Genomic DNA, 18,925 nt, shown 5'->3' with positions numbered 1-18,925 from the left:
GTAAGTCATTTGCTCGTCGACCACTGGGGCTAAATTCTTGAAGGCAATATTGGAAGACATGCCTGACTAAGACGATATCTATTAGTTCTAAAACTCGCCCTCTCCTCAACCATCGATATTGTTTTAGAGCCACAACAATGTCAACATATTGACATTACTGGCAGACCTCTTCTTGAGGTATAGACCAGTGAGTGTGGAACCCAGAGCCAGTCTCTAGTTTACAAGTGATCCTTACATCTTTGGTTTCCTTTTGATGAAGATTAGAAGTCTAGCTCTGTATTATGGGCTTGAAGCCCTGTCGTGTGCTAAAATAGGCTGCTCCGATTGATAGGCCCTATCGAGTGACCTTCAGTTGGTAGAATTTCTGAAAGACTTTGAGCATGGGTGACTCATTATGTATCCTACAATCAATAAAGAATGCCACTAGCTTCCACCATGACAGTGTTGAAAGCTGCCCTAGTGCGAGCCCATATTAGTTTAGTACTGATTAGAAGAAATCGTGCAAAGGAAAATGGAACCTAACCTCGAGTAGGATTAATGGGAGAATGAAGTCTTCGATATTGTCACTCATGTGGAAACCCCTTCGGATTATCTTAAATTTGAAGGCAAAGTAGGGACGGAGAATCCCTTTGGCTCTTAGACAGCAGTTTAGTTCCTCCTCTGTGGTTGTGCACTCTTGGTATGACACGATTACACGCTGATAGTCCTTAGGACCTCTAGGTCCAATCAAAAATGATTCTTGAAGATGATTACTAAATTTGATGGAGACACAGATACCACGGCCTCTTCCTCAGGTTGTTGCTCTGACCATTTTATATATATATGTTTATAAGTCAAGAAAAGAAAAGAAAGTTTACTTCTGAAGAAAATGTGAACTATTGATGAGGGAGTGATGAAACAGAGAAATGTAGATGGAGGAGAAAGGAAAAAATAAGGGCTCCGTTGATGAAGAAAGAATTTGGGAAAATGAAAAGAGTAAACACTTGAATTATGTAAAGCAAGGAAAAGGAGTTTTAAATACTTTAATTTATTTAAATTCGAAAATCTCCTCCAAATGTTGCATCCAAATCCTATCCATGAGTATTATCTGAAAAATTTAAGAAAATTAAAGGAGCAAGCTAATAAGCTTAGTGTGAGTTTTATATTAAGCTTAATAACAAAAATTAATTTAAATAGAACAAAAACATTACAAAACACATATTAATCAAATATGCAGTCTTTTATGTGCATAATTATGATAATGCAAATTTTTTATAAGAAAACATATATGCAAAATTTTCCAAAATATCCTACCCTTCTCCATTACAAACCAAATATCCAACTTACTCTTCATACCTGTAACAAACACTTACCCTTAATATTTTTCAACCAAAACTCTCACTTGGAATCACAAAAGAATTATGATTCTCAAATCAACCATCAATTCAAAACAATCACTTGATTAAAAGGTCATTCAACTTTTCTTCATCAATCAGAACTTCATAAAATTGTAATAAATTTACAACACCTTTATACTTACTGTCGAAACCGTTTTTTTGAAAACAAAAATTTTAGTTGTCGACTTTAAAAATAAAACTGGAGTCGCCACCGATCCTTTATTAAGGTGTGACCGGCCCACCACAAAAATCATTTTGGTCTGCGAATTTTGAAAACAGGTTCGGGAGTCAGTTACGCATGAGGAAGGGTTAGCACCCTCGTAACGCCCAAAAAATCGGTACCAACTTGACTATTTAATGTCTTAGTGTCGAAAGTTAAAAAAAATTTTAAAATAGGCTTGGATGATGAAATTTGCAAAAGAATAACCAATTGTTCAAGTCATGTAAAGAAATCGAGTCCCAATACGTTAGGGTACAATTCCTCATAATCCCCAAACTTGAATATCACTTTTGTTTTATACAAAAATCTTCATTTCGTGAAAGTAACACGCCACACCCAATACGTTAGGGCACAACAAGTTAAGTTCCGAAAAATGATTTTTATGCATTTTGAATAAAAGTATTCTCGGTCATTTAGGATTGACAAAGAAAATCAAAACCCAATACATTAGGGCTCAATTCCCTCGAGAATCCTAAACTTCTAATAATGCTTTTATTCAAAAAAAACCTTTAAATGAAGAAAATAACTTTGATGAAAAGTTAAAACCAAAATACATTTTCAAAAAGGGTATGTTAAAAAGTTAATATACAATATGATACAGATACTATACGAATAAATATTTGCAAATATATACATACAAATACATTATACAAGTAACCTCGCAAATATGTGTACACATATATTTAATACGCCTATACAAGGATACATATAAAACAAAAGATGGAATAGAGTATATCAATCAAAACTAACCAAAAAAAAAAACATGCATATGAAAATGTATATCTATATGTATATGTATATGTATATATATATACAAAATTTAAAAAAAAAGAAATATAAATATATATAATAAGGTATATAAAAGTTAAGAAAACAGAAAAAATATAAGGAAAAACGTACGTATAAATTTATGCATATATTTATAAAGGCTTAAAATTATATACATATAAAAATAAAATACACGTGTATATATTACATATAAAAATAGGTGCATATGAGTAGGAAAATATGATAGTTAATAATATAATAATAATTAATAATGGTATAATGATAATGGCATGAAAAATAATAATAAAATAACTGAGAAATGAACTAATTTGAATTTAAACAGAAAAAGCTGGGCAAATTTGAAATAAAATTTAAAAAACTAATTTGGATATGCGCCCAACAATGGGGTACTAAAAGCGAAATTAATCCCGTCCATAAAATATTGTGTAGTGATGGACTGAATTGAGACAAAAACAAAATGTGCGGTTAAAATTAAAAGAAATAAAAAGATTTAATAGAAGTGCGCCACAAAAAGGAGGGATCTATAGAGAAAATTCCCCATGCGGGTCCAACGGCACCGTTTCAACGAAATCTGCAATCCTGGTCCATGGACCAAATTGAAAAAGGCACGAAACTTTGTGGCAAAATTGCAAACGCATGACATATCGCATTCAAATCAAAATAAAAGGGGAAGGACTAATTGTGAAAATTTCCCTTCTGACGTCACAACGCGCGGATCCTCCCCTCCTGGTCGGGTCACCGCGCGGGTCAAGCCTGGCTAAAATTGCGCCGTTTTGATTAATATCTAAAACAGATTTTTTTTGCTCTTAAAATCATTTGGGATTGAATGAAGGAAAAAAATAAAAAAAAACAATATTTCTTTGGTGCTCTGCTAGGGTTTCATCCCTAGCGTCCTCGCGCCACCCCCGGCCCACGCCGGTGCTCCGATCACGACGGAGATGGCCACCAGTCTGGCGTCCTCGGTGAATGGGGTAAGATCCTTCCCCTTTTCTTTGATATTTTTTTAAAAAACGCAAAAAGAAAAGATAAATACATAAAAAAACAAAAACAAAAAAAACCCGATTCACCTTAAAACTGTGTACTCTCAGTGTTTCTTTCAATTTCCTGTGTATTTCTTCCGTTAATCAATAATCGTCCCCTTTTACATAAAAAATGGCCTTTTATAGGCTGAAAAAAAGAAAAAAATATTGTTTTTTTGCTTGTTTTTTTCTTTCGGACTCTTTGAGCCCGTTTTTGCAGGGAATCGTGAAGCAAATGGCGCGGGGGAAGGCCGAGACGTGCGGCGATTGGGTGTCTACTGGAGACTGCTGGGCGACGTGAGGTTGCTTGGTGCATTCGGGGCTTGTTGCGGTGCTCCTTAGGGCTTAGGGTTTTTTTTCTGTTTGATTTTGCTTTGGTTTATTATGTGGGCTAGGAACTGTTTTGGGCCGATTGGGCCACTTATTTGTTGGGTCTAGCATGTTTTTTTTGTTTAGTTTGGACCCAGGCCGATTGGGCCTTATTACAGCTGCCCCTCTTTGTTCATTGTCGTGTAACGAGAATAGAGCAAAGACTAAAAGGCCCAATTGTGCCTGGTCTTACTGAGCCTCAACTTCTTCGGTGCTTTTCTTCTCTAAGTAGCTTCATTCCTTCCTACTGCATCTTCAGAGGTATAGGAACTAGTGCTTCAATCCACTCCACTGCAATGCCAAGGAGATAGGATTCATACTTTGTAGCTTCACAAAAGAACAAAATTTGCTATCTTTAATCTGCTCCACTACAACTTCAGGGAGATAAGACTTGTAGCTTCAATATGTTCTGCTACAACTTAAAGATAAGTCTGATGCGATCTGCTCTACTGCAACTTCAGAGAGATGAGATATGTGGTCCTAATCCACTCCTATTGCGACTTCAAGGAGATTTGATTGGTTACTTCTGTCTACTCCACTGTAACTTCAGGGAGATAAGACTTGTATCTTCGATCTACTTCGCCACCAGTATGGGAAGATAAAATCTGTATATTCGATCCACTTCGCTACCGATATAGGAAGACAGGACCTACTATCTTTGATCTACTTCACGCCTGTACATGAAGACAAGATCTGCTTTCTTTGATCTGCTTCGCCACCAGTACATGAAGTCAAGATCTACTTTTTCGATCGATTCCACTGCCGACCGGGGAAATAAATTACTGGCTTCAATATACTCCACTGCAACCTCAGGGTGGTAAAATCCGCCACCTTTGATCTGCTCTACTGGCTTAGGGAGATAATATCTGTAATCTTCAATCTACTTCGCCCCCAGTATGGGAAGATAAAATCTGTATCTTTGATCTGCTTCGCCACCAGTATGGGAAGGCAAGATCTGGTATCTTTGATCTACTTCACGCCAGTACATGAAGACAAGATCTATTTTCTTCGATCTACTCCACCACCAGTATGGGGAGACAAGATCTGTTTCTTTGATCTGCTTCACCACCAGTATCGGGAGGCAAGATCTGATATCTTTGATCTACATCACGCCAGTACATGAAGACACGATCTGTTTTCTTCGACTTACTCCACCACCAGTATGGGGAGACAAGATCTGTTTCTTTGATCTACTTCACGCCAGTACATGAAGACACGATCTGTTTTCTTCGACCTACTCCACCACCAGTATGGGGAGACAAAAACTGTTTCTTTGATCTACTTCACGCCAGTACATGAAGACAAAATCTGCTTTCTTTGATCTGCTTCGCCATCAGTATGGGAAGGCAAGATCTGCTTTTTCTGATCTACTTCACACCAATACATGAAGACAAGATCTGTTATCTTTCAACCTACTCCACTGCTGCTCAGGGAGATAAAGTTTTATGAATCCACCGACCTGTTCTCTGTGGAACATGACCCGTATGATGAACCTAATTATGCCTAGTGATTAGGATGTCATGATCAAATGAATCAAATGCTCCTAACTAGACGTGTGTGAATGACATTAGATATCTTCGACCTTTTAACCCAGTGAAGTCTAAATAATAGTCCTGCTTCAGGCTCCTGTATTATTTAGAAATTTCTAAAGTAATATAAAAAACTTCCCTTGTGAAAGTTTTACTAGTCCATTAATCGTCATTCTAATGCAACATGCTTGCGAAAAGATCATAACGATAACATAAACAAAATTAATTTGGGAGCATAGCTCGCAATTCGTTATCAATGATAGAGGAATTGTCTGGGGACATTTATATTGAAAAAGAATGAAACATTCTAAAACAACCAATTCAATACAAATACTATGAACAGGTGCCCCAGATATCTCTGCTTGAATTTCTCTATACAACTTTTCGAAGACCCTTCTAACTTCAACACGCGTTTAGGAGATTCACAGTATTTTGTTGATGCCCCAAGATATCGTCTATGCCTTTCTGTCGATTTAAGTACAACAAGACTACCACGTGACAATCAAAATTTGAGTTGCCCTTTTCAGGTTTTCAACTCAAATCCCCTTTGGTCTTAAGGTGCCCTTTGCGGGTTTTCACCTTAGCCTCTCCATTTTTTTTATTTTTGGAATCAAAGCGCCCTTTGCGGGTTTTCACTTTGGTTCCTTCCCCTCTTCAAGTAAAGTATCTCTTGACCGAATCTGAATTTACTGGATTAGGCAAGTTCTTTCCATCCATTTCAGCCAGGATCAGGGCTCCTCCAGAAAAGGCCTTTTTTACAATATAAGGACCCTTCCAATTCGGCATTCATTTCCCCCTAAAATCCTTTTGTAGAGGAAGAATTTTCCTCAACACCAGGTCCCCCTCGTGAAATTCTCTAGGTCGAACTTTCTTGTTGTAGGCTCGCATCATTCTTTTCTGGTACATCTGACCATGCTGAATAGCCTTTAGCCTCTTTCCCTCTATCAAGTTCAACTGATCATATCGAGATTGAACCCATTCCGCTTCATCCAATTGTAGCTCAGTCAAAACCCGGAGAGAAGGGATTTCCACTTCAATGGGCAAGACTGCCTCCATGCCATAAACTAAGGAGAAAGGCGTTTCCCCGATGGAGGTCCTGGTTGACGTTCGATACGCAAGGAGGGCAAACGGTAACTTCTCGTGCCAGTCCCTGTAAGTCTCAGTCATCTTCCCTACAATCTTCTTTATATTTTTATTAGCCGCTTCCACTGCACCATTCATTTTTGGGTGATACAGCGATGAATTGTGATGTCTGATCTTGAATTGACTGCAGACTTCTGCTATTGAGCTGTTGTTCAAGTTCAACGCATTGTCGGATATGATTCTTTCAGGCATTCCATATTGACATATGATCTCCCTTTTCAAGAACTTACTGACTGATGACTTTGTAACGTTGGCATACGAAGCAACTTCTACCCATTTGGTGAAGTAGTCAATAACCACGAATATGAAACAATGCCTATTTGAAGCCTTCGGCGATATTGGCCCGATAACATCCATACCCCACATGGAGAAAGGCTATGGAGAAGTCATGACATGAAGAGGTGAAGGAGGTGCATGCATTTTATCACCATAGATTTGACATTTATGTCACTTTTTGGAATAATTGATGCAATCCCCTTCCATGGTGGACCAGTAGTACCCAAATCTCATAATCTGTCTGGCCATTGTGAAACCACTAGCATGCGTTCCACAGATGCCCTCATGGACTTCCTCCAAGATTTTCTGTGCTTCCACATCGTCCACACATCTTAGCAGAACTTGATCCTTTCCCCTCTTGTATAAGATCTCCCCATCTAAGACGTAATCAATGGCTAGTCTTCTCAGAGTTCTCTTTTCATTCTCCGTTGCCTGACCAGGATACTCACAATTTTTTACATACGCTTCGTCAAAACTTGGAAATCTTAATCTTGACTCTTGACCCCTAGATATCTTCGACCTTTTAACCCAGTGAAGTCTAAATAATAGTCCTGCTTCAGGCTCCTGTATTATTTAGAAATTTCTAAAGTAATATAAAAAACTTCCCTTGTGAAAGTTTTACTAGTCCATTAATCGTCATTCTAATGCAACATGCTTGCGAAAAGATCATAACGATAACATAAACAAAATTAATTTGGGAGCATAGCTCGCAATTCGTTATCAATGATAGAGGAATTGTCTGGGGACATTTATATTGAAAAAGAATGAAACATTCTAAAACAACCAATTCAATACAAATACTATGAACAGGTGCCCCAGATATCTCTGCTTGAATTTCTCTATACAACTTTTCGAAGACCCTTCTAACTTCAACACGCGTTTAGGAGATTCACAGTATTTTGTTGATGCCCCAAGATATCGTCTATGCCTTTCTGTCGATTTAAGTACAACAAGACTACCACGTGACAATCAAAATTTGAGTTGCCCTTTTCAGGTTTTCAACTCAAATCCCCTTTGGTCTTAAGGTGCCCTTTGCGGGTTTTCACCTTAGCCTCTCCATTTTTTTTATTTTTGGAATCAAAGCGCCCTTTGCGGGTTTTCACTTTGGTTCCTTCCCCTCTTCAAGTAAAGTATCTCTTGACCGAATCTGAATTTACTGGATTAGGCAAGTTCTTTCCATCCATTTCAGCCAGGATCAGGGCTCCTCCAGAAAAGGCCTTTTTTACAATATAAGGACCCTTCCAATTCGGCATTCATTTCCCCCTAAAATCCTTTTGTAGAGGAAGAATTTTCCTCAACACCAGGTCCCCCTCGTGAAATTCTCTAGGTCGAACTTTCTTGTTGTAGGCTCGCATCATTCTTTTCTGGTACATCTGACCATGCTGAATAGCCTTTAGCCTCTTTCCCTCTATCAAGTTCAACTGATCATATCGAGATTGAACCCATTCCGCTTCATCCAATTGTAGCTCAGTCAAAACCCGGAGAGAAGGGATTTCCACTTCAATGGGCAAGACTGCCTCCATGCCATAAACTAAGGAGAAAGGCGTTTCCCCGATGGAGGTCCTGGTTGACGTTCGATACGCAAGGAGGGCAAACGGTAACTTCTCGTGCCAGTCCCTGTAAGTCTCAGTCATCTTCCCTACAATCTTCTTTATATTTTTATTAGCCGCTTCCACTGCACCATTCATTTTTGGGTGATACAGCGATGAATTGTGATGTCTGATCTTGAATTGACTGCAGACTTCTGCTATTGAGCTGTTGTTCAAGTTCAACGCATTGTCGGATATGATTCTTTCAGGCATTCCATATTGACATATGATCTCCCTTTTCAAGAACTTACTGACTGATGACTTTGTAACGTTGGCATACGAAGCAACTTCTACCCATTTGGTGAAGTAGTCAATAACCACGAATATGAAACAATGCCTATTTGAAGCCTTCGGCGATATTGGCCCGATAACATCCATACCCCACATGGAGAAAGGCTATGGAGAAGTCATGACATGAAGAGGTGAAGGAGGTGCATGCATTTTATCACCATAGATTTGACATTTATGTCACTTTTTGGAATAATTGATGCAATCCCCTTCCATGGTGGACCAGTAGTACCCAAATCTCATAATCTGTCTGGCCATTGTGAAACCACTAGCATGCGTTCCACAGATGCCCTCATGGACTTCCTCCAAGATTTTCTGTGCTTCCACATCGTCCACACATCTTAGCAGAACTTGATCCTTTCCCCTCTTGTATAAGATCTCCCCATCTAAGACGTAATCAATGGCTAGTCTTCTCAGAGTTCTCTTTTCATTCTCCGTTGCCTGACCAGGATACTCACAATTTTTTACATATCGTAGAATATCTTTATACCAAAGGCTATCATCGATTTCTCCTTCTTCAATATTGTAACAATGAGCCGGGTCTTCGTAGATACTCATTTGGATTGGCTTCATATCCTCATGTCTGTTCACCTTGATCATGGAGGCTAAAGTGGCTAGTGCATCAGCCATCTAGTTCTCGTCTCGTGGGAGATAGCAAAAAGTGATGTCCTCAAACTCCTTAATCAATTCGAGGACCAACTTTCGATAACTGACTAATTTGGGATCTCTCGTTTCCCATTCACCCCTGAGCTGATATATCACCAATACCGAATCTCCATAGACCTCTAACACTTTGATTCTTCGCTCTATAGCTGCACGAATCCCCATGATGCATGCTTCGTACTCTTCCATGTTGTTTGTACAATCAAAATCCAATTTGCAAGTGAAAGGATAATGATCACCATTCGGGGATACTAAGACTGCCCCAATTCCATTACCCACAGCATTCGAGGCTCCATCAAAGTTCAACCTCCAACCGTGACCTTCTTGGGGACTTTCCTCAGTAGCTGCTATACACATCAGGTCTTCATTTGGGAAATCAAAACTCAACGGCTCGTAGTCCTCTAGAGCTCTACTAGCTAGAAAGTCAGCAATTGCACTCCCTTTCACAGCCTTCTGGCTCACATAAACAATATCAAATTCAGACAGCAAGATCTGCCATCGGGCCATTCTCCCATTCAAAGCAGTTGACTCCATCATATACTTTAACGGGTCTAACTTTGAGATTAGCCAAGTCATATGGTATAACATGTACTGCCTTAATCTTTGGGTTGTCCAAATCAAGGCACAACATAACTTCTCAATAGGCGAATATCTCATTTCACAGTCAGTGAATTTTTTACTGAGATAATATATCGCCCTTTCTTTTCTCCCCGTTTCATCATGTTGGCCTAGCACACACCCCATGGAATTATCAAATACTGTCAGATACAATATCAGCGGCCTATCCGGGCTAGGTGGTGACAGCACTGGAGTGTTAGACAAATACTGCTTCACCTTGTTAAAAGCTTCTTCGCATTCTTCATCCCAAGTACCAGGATTATATTTCTTCAGAAGACAAAATATAGGGTCACATTTCTCAGTCAGTTATGAAATGAACCTAGCGATGTAATTCAATCTTCCGAGGAAACCTCGAACTTCTTTCTGAGTGCGGGGTGAAGGTAAATCTCGTATTGCCTTGACTTTGTCTGGGTCAATCTCGATTCCCTTTTCACTGACTATGAAGCCTAGCAACTTTCCTGACCTGGCCCCAAAAGTGCACTTCGCTGGATTAAGCTTGAGCTAAAACTTTCTCAATCTTAAGAATAACTTTCTCAAGACCCGCACATGTTTGCTCTCCGTTCTAGATTTCACGATCATGTCATCAACGTAAACCTCGATTTTCCTGTGCATCATGTCATGGAACAAGGCTACCATGGCTCTTTGGTATGTCGCTCCTGCATTCTTCAATCCAAACGGCATCACTTTATAACAAAACGTCCCCCATAGCGTAATGAACGTAGTCTTTCTCATATATTCAGGATGCATCTTTATCTGATTATACCCTGAAAAACCATCCATGAAGGAAAACAATGAAAAGCCCGCAGTATTGTCTACCAATGTGTCGATGTGGGGCAATGGGAAGTTATCCTTTGGACTAGCCTTGTTCAAATCCCGATAATCCACACACATTCGTACTTTTCCATCTTTCTTTGGAACTGGTACAATGTTAGCCACCCACTCAGAATACTTGACTTCTTGCAGAAATCCGGCATCAAACTGCTTTTGGACCTCCTCCTTTATCTTCAACACGATATCAGGCCTCATCCTTTTGAGCTTTTGCTGCACTGGCTTGCAATATTCTCTTATAGGGAGACGATGGACTACAATGTCGGTACTCAACCCCGGCATATCCTGGTATGACCATGCAAACACGTCCTTGAACTCTCGGAGTAATTCGATGAGGTCTTGTCTTGTCTTTGTAGAGATATCCGATCCGATCCGATCTTCACCTCTTTACCTTCCTCTAAGCTCATAATTTCTATTGATTCCCTGTGAGGTAGGATTTGCTTCTCGCCCCTTTCTACCATCTTCAACAAGTCAGGAGACAAACCACAGTCTTCGTTGTCTTCAAAATCATGCGATCCCTCTAAACACAGGTTTCATTCAAAAGGAGACTCTAAATTTGTAAGAGTGACATTCACATCATTGATATCGTGGAACCTGTTATAGGTATGAAAAATAATATGGATTCAGGAATTTGTTTGGTGCAATATGGTCATGAATGAAATGCAAGTGTAGTTTAAGAGAAACTTAAAATAATTGCTCTTATGGAAAGAAAGATTTGCTCCAAAAATGACTGCAAACATGAACTTTATTAAAATAACGATTTTCTGGACATGAGCCTATTTCACAAAGGAATCCTTATCACTTCTAGGCTAAAAAGCAATAAGGGTGTTCTGGACATTACTCTGAGGAAATCCTAAAAACTACAGGTATTTCTTCTGCAGTCCAGTTGTTTAGCTCCCTTTCCGACTCGTAAGGACGAATATCTGGCAAAGTTCTTCCTCGCGTCGCTTCTTCATACACGGCATGAATACTCCCTAGCTCCGTGTTAATACTTCTGACCCCTAGCATTCCTTGATAGACAAATCCTCCCGATACAAAAGTCTTAGATAGGTGAGGAAAGGTCATGGGTTCCCATTCAACTTCATCCCCTGTCAAACAAGCCCTTCTCCTCATTTGTTTCTTCTCTTGCTCCATCCTCATTTGCTTAAAATCTGGCTTGCAACCTAAGCCAAAACGGTCCTGCTTGTCTTTCAACATTGGATCCTCAACTCGGCCCTGAAGATACTTTCCCAATCCTCTTCTCGGCAAAGCTCCCTTTCCAACTGTCAATTGCAGACCCATCCCTGTGGTCCTTGATATTCTCGGCATCGGGATCTTGTTCCCCTCACGGATGAATGTTGTATTTACAAACTCCAAGGAACGGAAAGAGCATTCGATTGCATCATCGCTCGTTTCTAGATAAGGCGCATCGTTGGTCACAGATGCAATGATATCTTCTTCAGCATCTATCGTCACAACCCTGCCTTCTGACACCAGCTTCAGTTTTTGATGTAACGATGACGGTACCACACCTGCTGAATGAATCCATGGCCTTCCTAATAGGCAACTGTAAGAAGGCTTGATGTCCATAAATAAGAAGTCCACCTCATAAATAGTTGGGCCAATTAACAAGGGAATGTCAATTCTTCCCATAACCCTCCTCTCAGTACCATCGAATGCTCGAACCACGTTCTGACACGACTTCATATGCGAACTATCCACAGGTAGCCTGTTGAGTGTGGATAGGGGCAATACATTTAATGCCGATCCATTGTCTACCAAAACCCCCGGTAATATACACCCTTTACACCTTGCAGTGATGTGTAAAGCTCTAGTAGATCCCGTACCCCCAGGTGGTATTTCGTCATCGCTGAAAGAAATGAAGTTATCCGCGCTTATATTGCCGACCAGTCGATCCAACTTGTTAATAGAGATATCGTCGGCCACATAAGTTTCATTTAGCACCTTCAGTAGTGCATTCCGATGTCCCTCCGAGTTTAGGAGTAAAGCTAGCACAGATATGCGGGCTGGTTGTTTGTGCAGCTGTTCCACAACACTATACTCGCTATGCTTTATGAACTTCAAGAACTCTCTAGCTTCCTCTTCTTTGATTGGTTCATTGACCAAAAATTCGGGTTCAACCACATTCTTCTTCTTTTCAACTGAAGTTTCTTCTCTTATTGGCTCTACTCGTGCTTCCATCTGTCCGTGGTGCCTTCCTTCATCCTGTTCCTCTTTATTGATTACATCCTCCTTCCCTAGGATTGTCACATTACAATCGTAATTCCAAGGAACCCTCCTGTTATCCTTATATGCAAACACAGTCAGTTTTTAAATGATTACTTTTGGTGTTATTCACGCCCCAATCTCACTATTCTAAGGTCGCGAGACGGCTAGCCTTCGGGACTCCCAATGCCAACTCTGATGCGCATACATGACTCTCCTCTTGAACTCCTTCACAGAATTCCACCTCCCTATTATCCATCATACCTTGTATCAGGGCTCTGAACCCCGTACACTCCTGGATTTCATGCCCCACTTCATGGTGGAACTCACAGTAGTTCTCCCTCTTTTCACAACTTTCTTCTGAGACGATTAGTCCCTTTTTCACCCTCTCCTTCCAGACCCATCTCAAAGGAGTTTTTACATCCGCAATGTCTGTCTTGATTCTTCTGTCTTCACCCACCATATTTACCCCACCCTCAGTGTGATTCGGTAATGGGTTTTCTACCTTGGTCGAGTCATCAAATTTAACGACACCCATACCAATGAGCCTTTCAACCAACTTCTTAAAGGTCGTACAGTTCTCTATGGAATGCCCTATTATTCTCGCATGATAGTCGCATTGTGCATTCGCATCATACCATTTGGGATACAGGGGTTGCAAGGGCTTCAAATAGAAAGGGGAAACTACATGTGCATCGAATAAGTTTCGGTATAGTTATCTGTATGATATAGGAATTGGCGTGAATTGGGGCCTCTCAACATTTCGCCTTGTACTGACCTCATGTCTCGATGAGCTTTGCTGGTTGGCAGCCACCTTCCTTGGCTGACTCACTGTTACTGACTTCGAGTAAGCTTTACTGTACATGCTCGTGTTGTTCACCTCGTTTTCCTTCCTCTTCGAAGCTGATCTTCTGTTACTCTCTTCAGTATCGATCTTCCCACTCCTGATGGCATTCTCAATCATCTCACCGTTCATGACTATGTCAGGGAAGCTTTTTGTGGCACTTCCTAACATATGTGTAATGAATGGTGCCTTCAGGGTGTTAATGAACAACATGGTCATTTCCTTTTCCAAGAGCGGTGGCTAAACTTGGACAGCGACCTCCCTCCATCTCTGTGCGTACTGCCTAAAGCTTTCGCTCGGCTTCTTCTCCATGTTTTGAAGGGTGATTCTATCAGGAGCCATGTCTGTCACATGACTATATTGTTTCATGAATGCTTGCGCCAAGTCCCTCCATGAACCAATCGTGGCATGACTCAACTGATTGTACCACTTGGATGTTGCCCCTGCAAGGCTATCTTGGAAGCAATGTATTAATAGCTGGTCATTATTAACGTATCCAGCCATTCACCTGCAGAACATGGTGACATGAGCCTCTGGGCAAGTCGTTCCATTGTACTTCTCGAATTCAGGCATCTTAAACTTATGAGGGAGTACTAGATCTGGCACTAAACTCAGCTCTTTTGCGTCAATGCCTCAATAACTTTCAGTAACTTCCATCGCCTTGAACTTCTCCTCGAGCCACTTGCATCTCTCCTCTAACTGTCTCGGTAACTCCTCCTTCACTCTTTCCTTCTCAACCACTTCATCAAAGTCAGGAATGGAAGAGTTAATAGGATTATTTTCAGGATTAAAACCCGGCCCAGTTTGGAGGTTCGAAATACCAGCTCGAAATTGCTGAGGCATGATGGTGACAGTAGATTTGCACGGGTATTCAGCTTGAGCTCGCTCATGTGGAGGGGTGAAACCTAGAGGATAGAAAAGTTCATCATCATTTCCCTCATCGACATCTGCCATGGGGCCCTTTCCTTTGTCACCTCCCTTAGTTATCAGTCGGGTTTACTTTGCCACTATATCCTCTTGAGATTCCCGCATCTTCTTAGACATCTCTTGTTTCATCTTGTCTAACCGCTCCTGCATTTGTAGCTGAAGCCGGTCTTGCATCTCCTTCTGGTACTGTTCGAGCTTTTCTAATCTCTGATCCGTATCTTTTGTCTTTGCTCGAGTGCCGTATCGGTGTCGGGTTGGTTGGTTGGTTTCCAGGTTAACTGAGCAATAATTTTAACTTATTAGGATTTAATAAAGGTCTTTAATGCATATGATCTGATGCTAATGCATATGATACGATGCAAGAGGTGAATGCAAAAAAGGCGTTAATTATAATTCAATTCCACTCAGAAAACTTTACTAGAGAAAAAATTTCTTTACATAAAACAGCTATAAATACGGCTTTGCCCTAACACTTAGAACTTTAATCTCCCTAAGTAATGATGCCAACTTCTGCCCCTGATCTGATTCCGATTCATACTTCACACTTAGTACATCAGCTTGTACTGCCAAAGTCTGCAAGTGCTCAGCTACCCCTTCAATCTGAACCACAGCTTCTCCCATGATGTGATCCCTTCTTGCAACTTGATCCTGGAGATAGTGAAGCTGTTCATTTTGATGATCTTCATTTGCTTCCAGATGTTCAATTTTGGCTTCATAGTCTTGTAATATTGCCTCCAGTTCAGCCACCCTAGCTTTTAATTCATCCTTTTCGTTCTGGCTTTCGAACAAACTCCTCTCAAAGGACTTATTTTGCTTTTGAGCCTCTTGAAATCTCTTTTCCCACCTATCAGCCTTGACCTTTTCTTCTTGAACTTCTTGACACCACTGCTCTGAGGTTTTTCCCAATCCAGCAGTTTTCATTGACATACGTAGCCTCTTATAATCCATCTTCAAGCTATTCAAATCCTCCTCAACTTTGCGCTTTTCTTTCCTCAGGCCTTCGGTTTCCAGCTTCTGAACATCCACGTCCAACTTCAGACTCATCTTTTCCTCTTCCATTTGCCCTAGCTTCTTCTCAAGCTCAGAGTTTCTTCTTTCAAAATCTTGTTTTATAATTTCTAGCTCAGAAGGGACCATACGTACATGCTTTTCTACTAATTGGCTGTCTCCTTGACCTGGTACAGGTATATTATCATTGACCCTCCTACCCAGCCAACTGATATATTCAGGAGTCATCGACCGGACCTACTGACAATCTCTTCAATCGACGAGTCTGCCTCCAAGCATTTGTCATTTCTCGAATCTTTTTCTTGTAACCATCACACTTATACGAGAACTCACTTTAAGCTAATCCTTGGGTTGTAGGTACGAACTGCCTCGATCTATACTGCCTCAATACCAGTAACGGTGCATAACCAATAGCTCCCCAAATCCCAAGTAGAGGAACCCAATCGAAATCTCCACATCTATACAATATCTCATCTAACAGCAACCAAGGAGCTCTCCACTCAATGTCCTCCTCTTGAAGATTCTGAAGAATTGCAATCCATCTTTCTTCTAGGGCCCCATCCTGCATCAGTATTTCCACTATTTCTTTTAAGGGTGAATAAGTTTCAGAAAAAACTCGATAAGAAAATTTATCAACCTTCCTGAAATGACTGTGAAACCATGCCAAGAGAAGCTGCGCACATCCAATGAATCTTCCTTCACCTACTCTTCGGCATTCGTTCAGTGACCTGAAAGTTTTTGCTAAAATTGCTAGAATCGGTGTGACTCCTTTATCAAGTCGATCAAAAAGATCAGCGACTGCTTCATCGATATGTCCTAAGGCTTTGGGAAAGACAACTAGGCCGTAGATGCTCAAAGCAAAAACATCAACCCTCTTCTTCGTGTCTGGATGTACTTGAATTAAATCTCTCAGATTCTTCCAAGGAATACATTTGCTATCTCCCTTCTGTTTGATTCGTGCTGCGACCCATTGCTCACTCATCCCAGTTATATTCACCAACTTCTTCAGAAAGGTTGGAACATTAGCAGCTCTTGAATAGGCTTTGTCCACTTGAATTTTTGAACAACGAAGCAATGCCGTGTATTCCTCCACTGTAGGCACTAAATCAACACTTCCAAAGGTGAAACAACAATAAGCAGAATTCCAAAATGGGGCTAAGGCACGGAACAGGCGCTTATCCACCTTTACGTCGAGCAAGTAAGGTAGGTCTCCCTAGCTAGAGTAGAAGAGTTGCTTAATCTCATCATTCCACTGATCCCAAATTTCCTTTAGTTCCCGTAGGCTATTCTGAGTCACGCTAACACGAGTGAAGTCCCACAACTCTGACACATACCCTTCGGCCAAACTATCACCTTTCTCTTGTTGTGTTGTCTCAGACCAAGTTTGGACAGCCACATTATCTTCCACCTTATCAAGAAACCCTTTTTCCATGATAAGCTTTCTATCTAGCAACCGAATATGAACTAACGCCCTTTTAGGATGAAATGCTATGCAATCATGATGTCATGTAATCAAAACAAAAGAAACCCCAAGTCAGTATCACATATAGAGATATAAACAAACATAAAATAGCAAGAAACACTTAATCAGGAATCCACTAAGGTTTTAGGATAGTTCTACCTAGGTCAAGTTCCTAAGGCTCACTATATGAGGCTTAGTTTCTAGAGTAAGGGTACCCGAACCAATAGATTCCTCGATCCTCACCCATTATAGGCTCATATAGATCGAGTTCAGTTCAGGGGGATACATTTCCCTATGGCTGCACGGAGATGAAAATCTCACGAAGACATAGGTACGGATGTATCCCGGAAGCGGTCCACTACCCTGCACGGAGGTGAAAACCTCACGAAGGACTAGTTTCTCGCTCCCACTTAAAGGGTAAAATGCACAATGCAAATGCAAAGTTTCCAACATACCAAGATAAAAAAAATGCGAAAGGAACTCATGTATTTTTTAAAACTTTTGATTTTCGACACAAAGACAAATATAATCAGTTTATGGCTCGACTCTCAAGGTCCCCAGTGGAGTCGCCATGCTGTCGAAACCGTTTTTTTGAAAACAAAAATTTTAGTTGTCGACTTTAAAAATAAAACTAGAATCGCCACCGATCCTTTATTAACGTGTGACCGGCCCAACTCAAAAATCATTTTGGTCTGCGAATTTTGAAAACAGGTTCGGGAGTCAGTTACGCACGAGGAAAGGTTAGCACCCTCGTAACGCCCAAAAAATCGGTACCAACTTGACTATTTAATGTCTTAGTGTCGAAAGTTAAAAAAAAATTTAAAATAGGCTTGGATGATGAAATTTGCAAAAGGATAACCAATTGTTCAAGTCATGTAAAGAAATCGAGTCCCAATACGTTAGGGTACAATTCCTCATAATCCCCAAACTTGAATATCACTTTTGTTTTATACGAAAATCTTCATTTCGTGAAAGTAACACGCCACACCCAATACGTTAGGGCACAACAAGTTAAGTTCCAAAAAATGATTTTTATGCATTTTGAATAAAAGTATTCTCGGTCATTTAGGATTGACAAAGAAAATCAAAACCCAATACGTTAGGGCTCAATTTCCCTCGAGAATCCTAAACTTCCAATAATGCTTTTATTCAAAAAAAACCTTTAAATGAAGAAAATAACTTTGATGAAAAGTTAAAACCATAATACATTTTCAAAAAGGGTATGTTAAAAAGTTAATATACAATATGATACAGATACTATACGAATAAATATTTGCAAATATATACATACAAATACATTATACAAGTAACCTCGCAAATATGTGTACACATATATTTAATACGCCTATATAAGGATACATATAAAACAAAAGATGGAATAGAGTATATCAATCAAAACTAACAAAAAAAACATGCATATAAAAATGTATATGTATATATTTACAAAATTAAAAAAAAGAAATATAAATATATATAATAAGGTATATAAAAGTTAAGAAAACAGAAAAAATATAAGGAAAAACGTACGTATAAATTTATGCATATATTTATAAAGGCTTAAAATTATATACATATAAAAATAAAATATACGTGTATATATTACATATAAAAATAGGTGCATATGAGTAGGAAAATATGATAGTTAATAATATAATAATAATTAATAATGGTATAATGATAATGGCATGAAAAATAATAATAAAATAACTGAGAAATGAACTAATTTGAATTTAAACAGAAAAAGCTGGGCAAATTTGAAATAAAATTTAAAA

General features: G+C 39.7%; 2 protein-coding genes across 2 annotated transcripts; both read right to left on the bottom strand.

Moving 5' to 3' along the window:
* Positions 1-11,544: 11,544 nt before the first annotated feature.
* Positions 11,545-13,876, bottom strand: LOC121220319 (uncharacterized). The gene is made up of 3 exons (XM_041099994.1): positions 13,691-13,876; positions 13,121-13,576; positions 11,545-12,993 (listed from the first exon to the last, which is right to left on the bottom strand). Exons 1-3 carry the CDS (start codon positions 13,874-13,876, stop codon positions 11,545-11,547), a joined length of 2,091 nt encoding a protein of 696 aa, XP_040955928.1.
* Positions 13,877-14,752: 876 nt separating this feature from the next.
* On the bottom strand, positions 14,753-15,919 carry LOC121220318 (ELKS/Rab6-interacting/CAST family member 1-like). Its single transcript, XM_041099993.1, has 2 exons — positions 15,157-15,919; positions 14,753-14,961 (listed from the first exon to the last, which is right to left on the bottom strand). Exons 1-2 carry the CDS (start codon positions 15,917-15,919, stop codon positions 14,753-14,755), a joined length of 972 nt encoding a protein of 323 aa, XP_040955927.1.
* Positions 15,920-18,925: the final 3,006 nt, after the last annotated feature.

The sequence above is a fragment of the Gossypium hirsutum genome, chromosome D08, assembly GCF_007990345.1.
Source record: "Gossypium hirsutum isolate 1008001.06 chromosome D08, Gossypium_hirsutum_v2.1, whole genome shotgun sequence".
NCBI lineage: Eukaryota > Viridiplantae > Streptophyta > Magnoliopsida > Malvales > Malvaceae > Gossypium > Gossypium hirsutum.
The sequence above is the reverse complement of the archived record's forward strand: the minus strand, read 5'-3'. Positions and strand labels throughout refer to the sequence as shown.

Coding starts and splice junctions, on each gene's coding strand:
- LOC121220319 (XM_041099994.1), bottom strand. CDS start 13,876: ATGATTGAGAATGCCATCAGGAGTGGGAAGATCGATACTGAAGAGAGT. Junction 13,577..13,690: donor AAAGCTCATCGAGACATGAG/GTCAGTACAAGG, acceptor TTCTATTTGAAG/CCCTTGCAACCCCTGTATCC. Junction 12,994..13,120: donor GAGTTCAAGAGGAGAGTCAT/GTATGCGCATCA, acceptor TTTGCATATAAG/GATAACAGGAGGGTTCCTTG.
- LOC121220318 (XM_041099993.1), bottom strand. CDS start 15,919: ATGACTCCTGAATATATCAGTTGGCTGGGTAGGAGGGTCAATGATAAT. Junction 14,962..15,156: donor TAGGGAGATTAAAGTTCTAA/GTGTTAGGGCAA, acceptor ATTATTGCTCAG/TTAACCTGGAAACCAACCAA.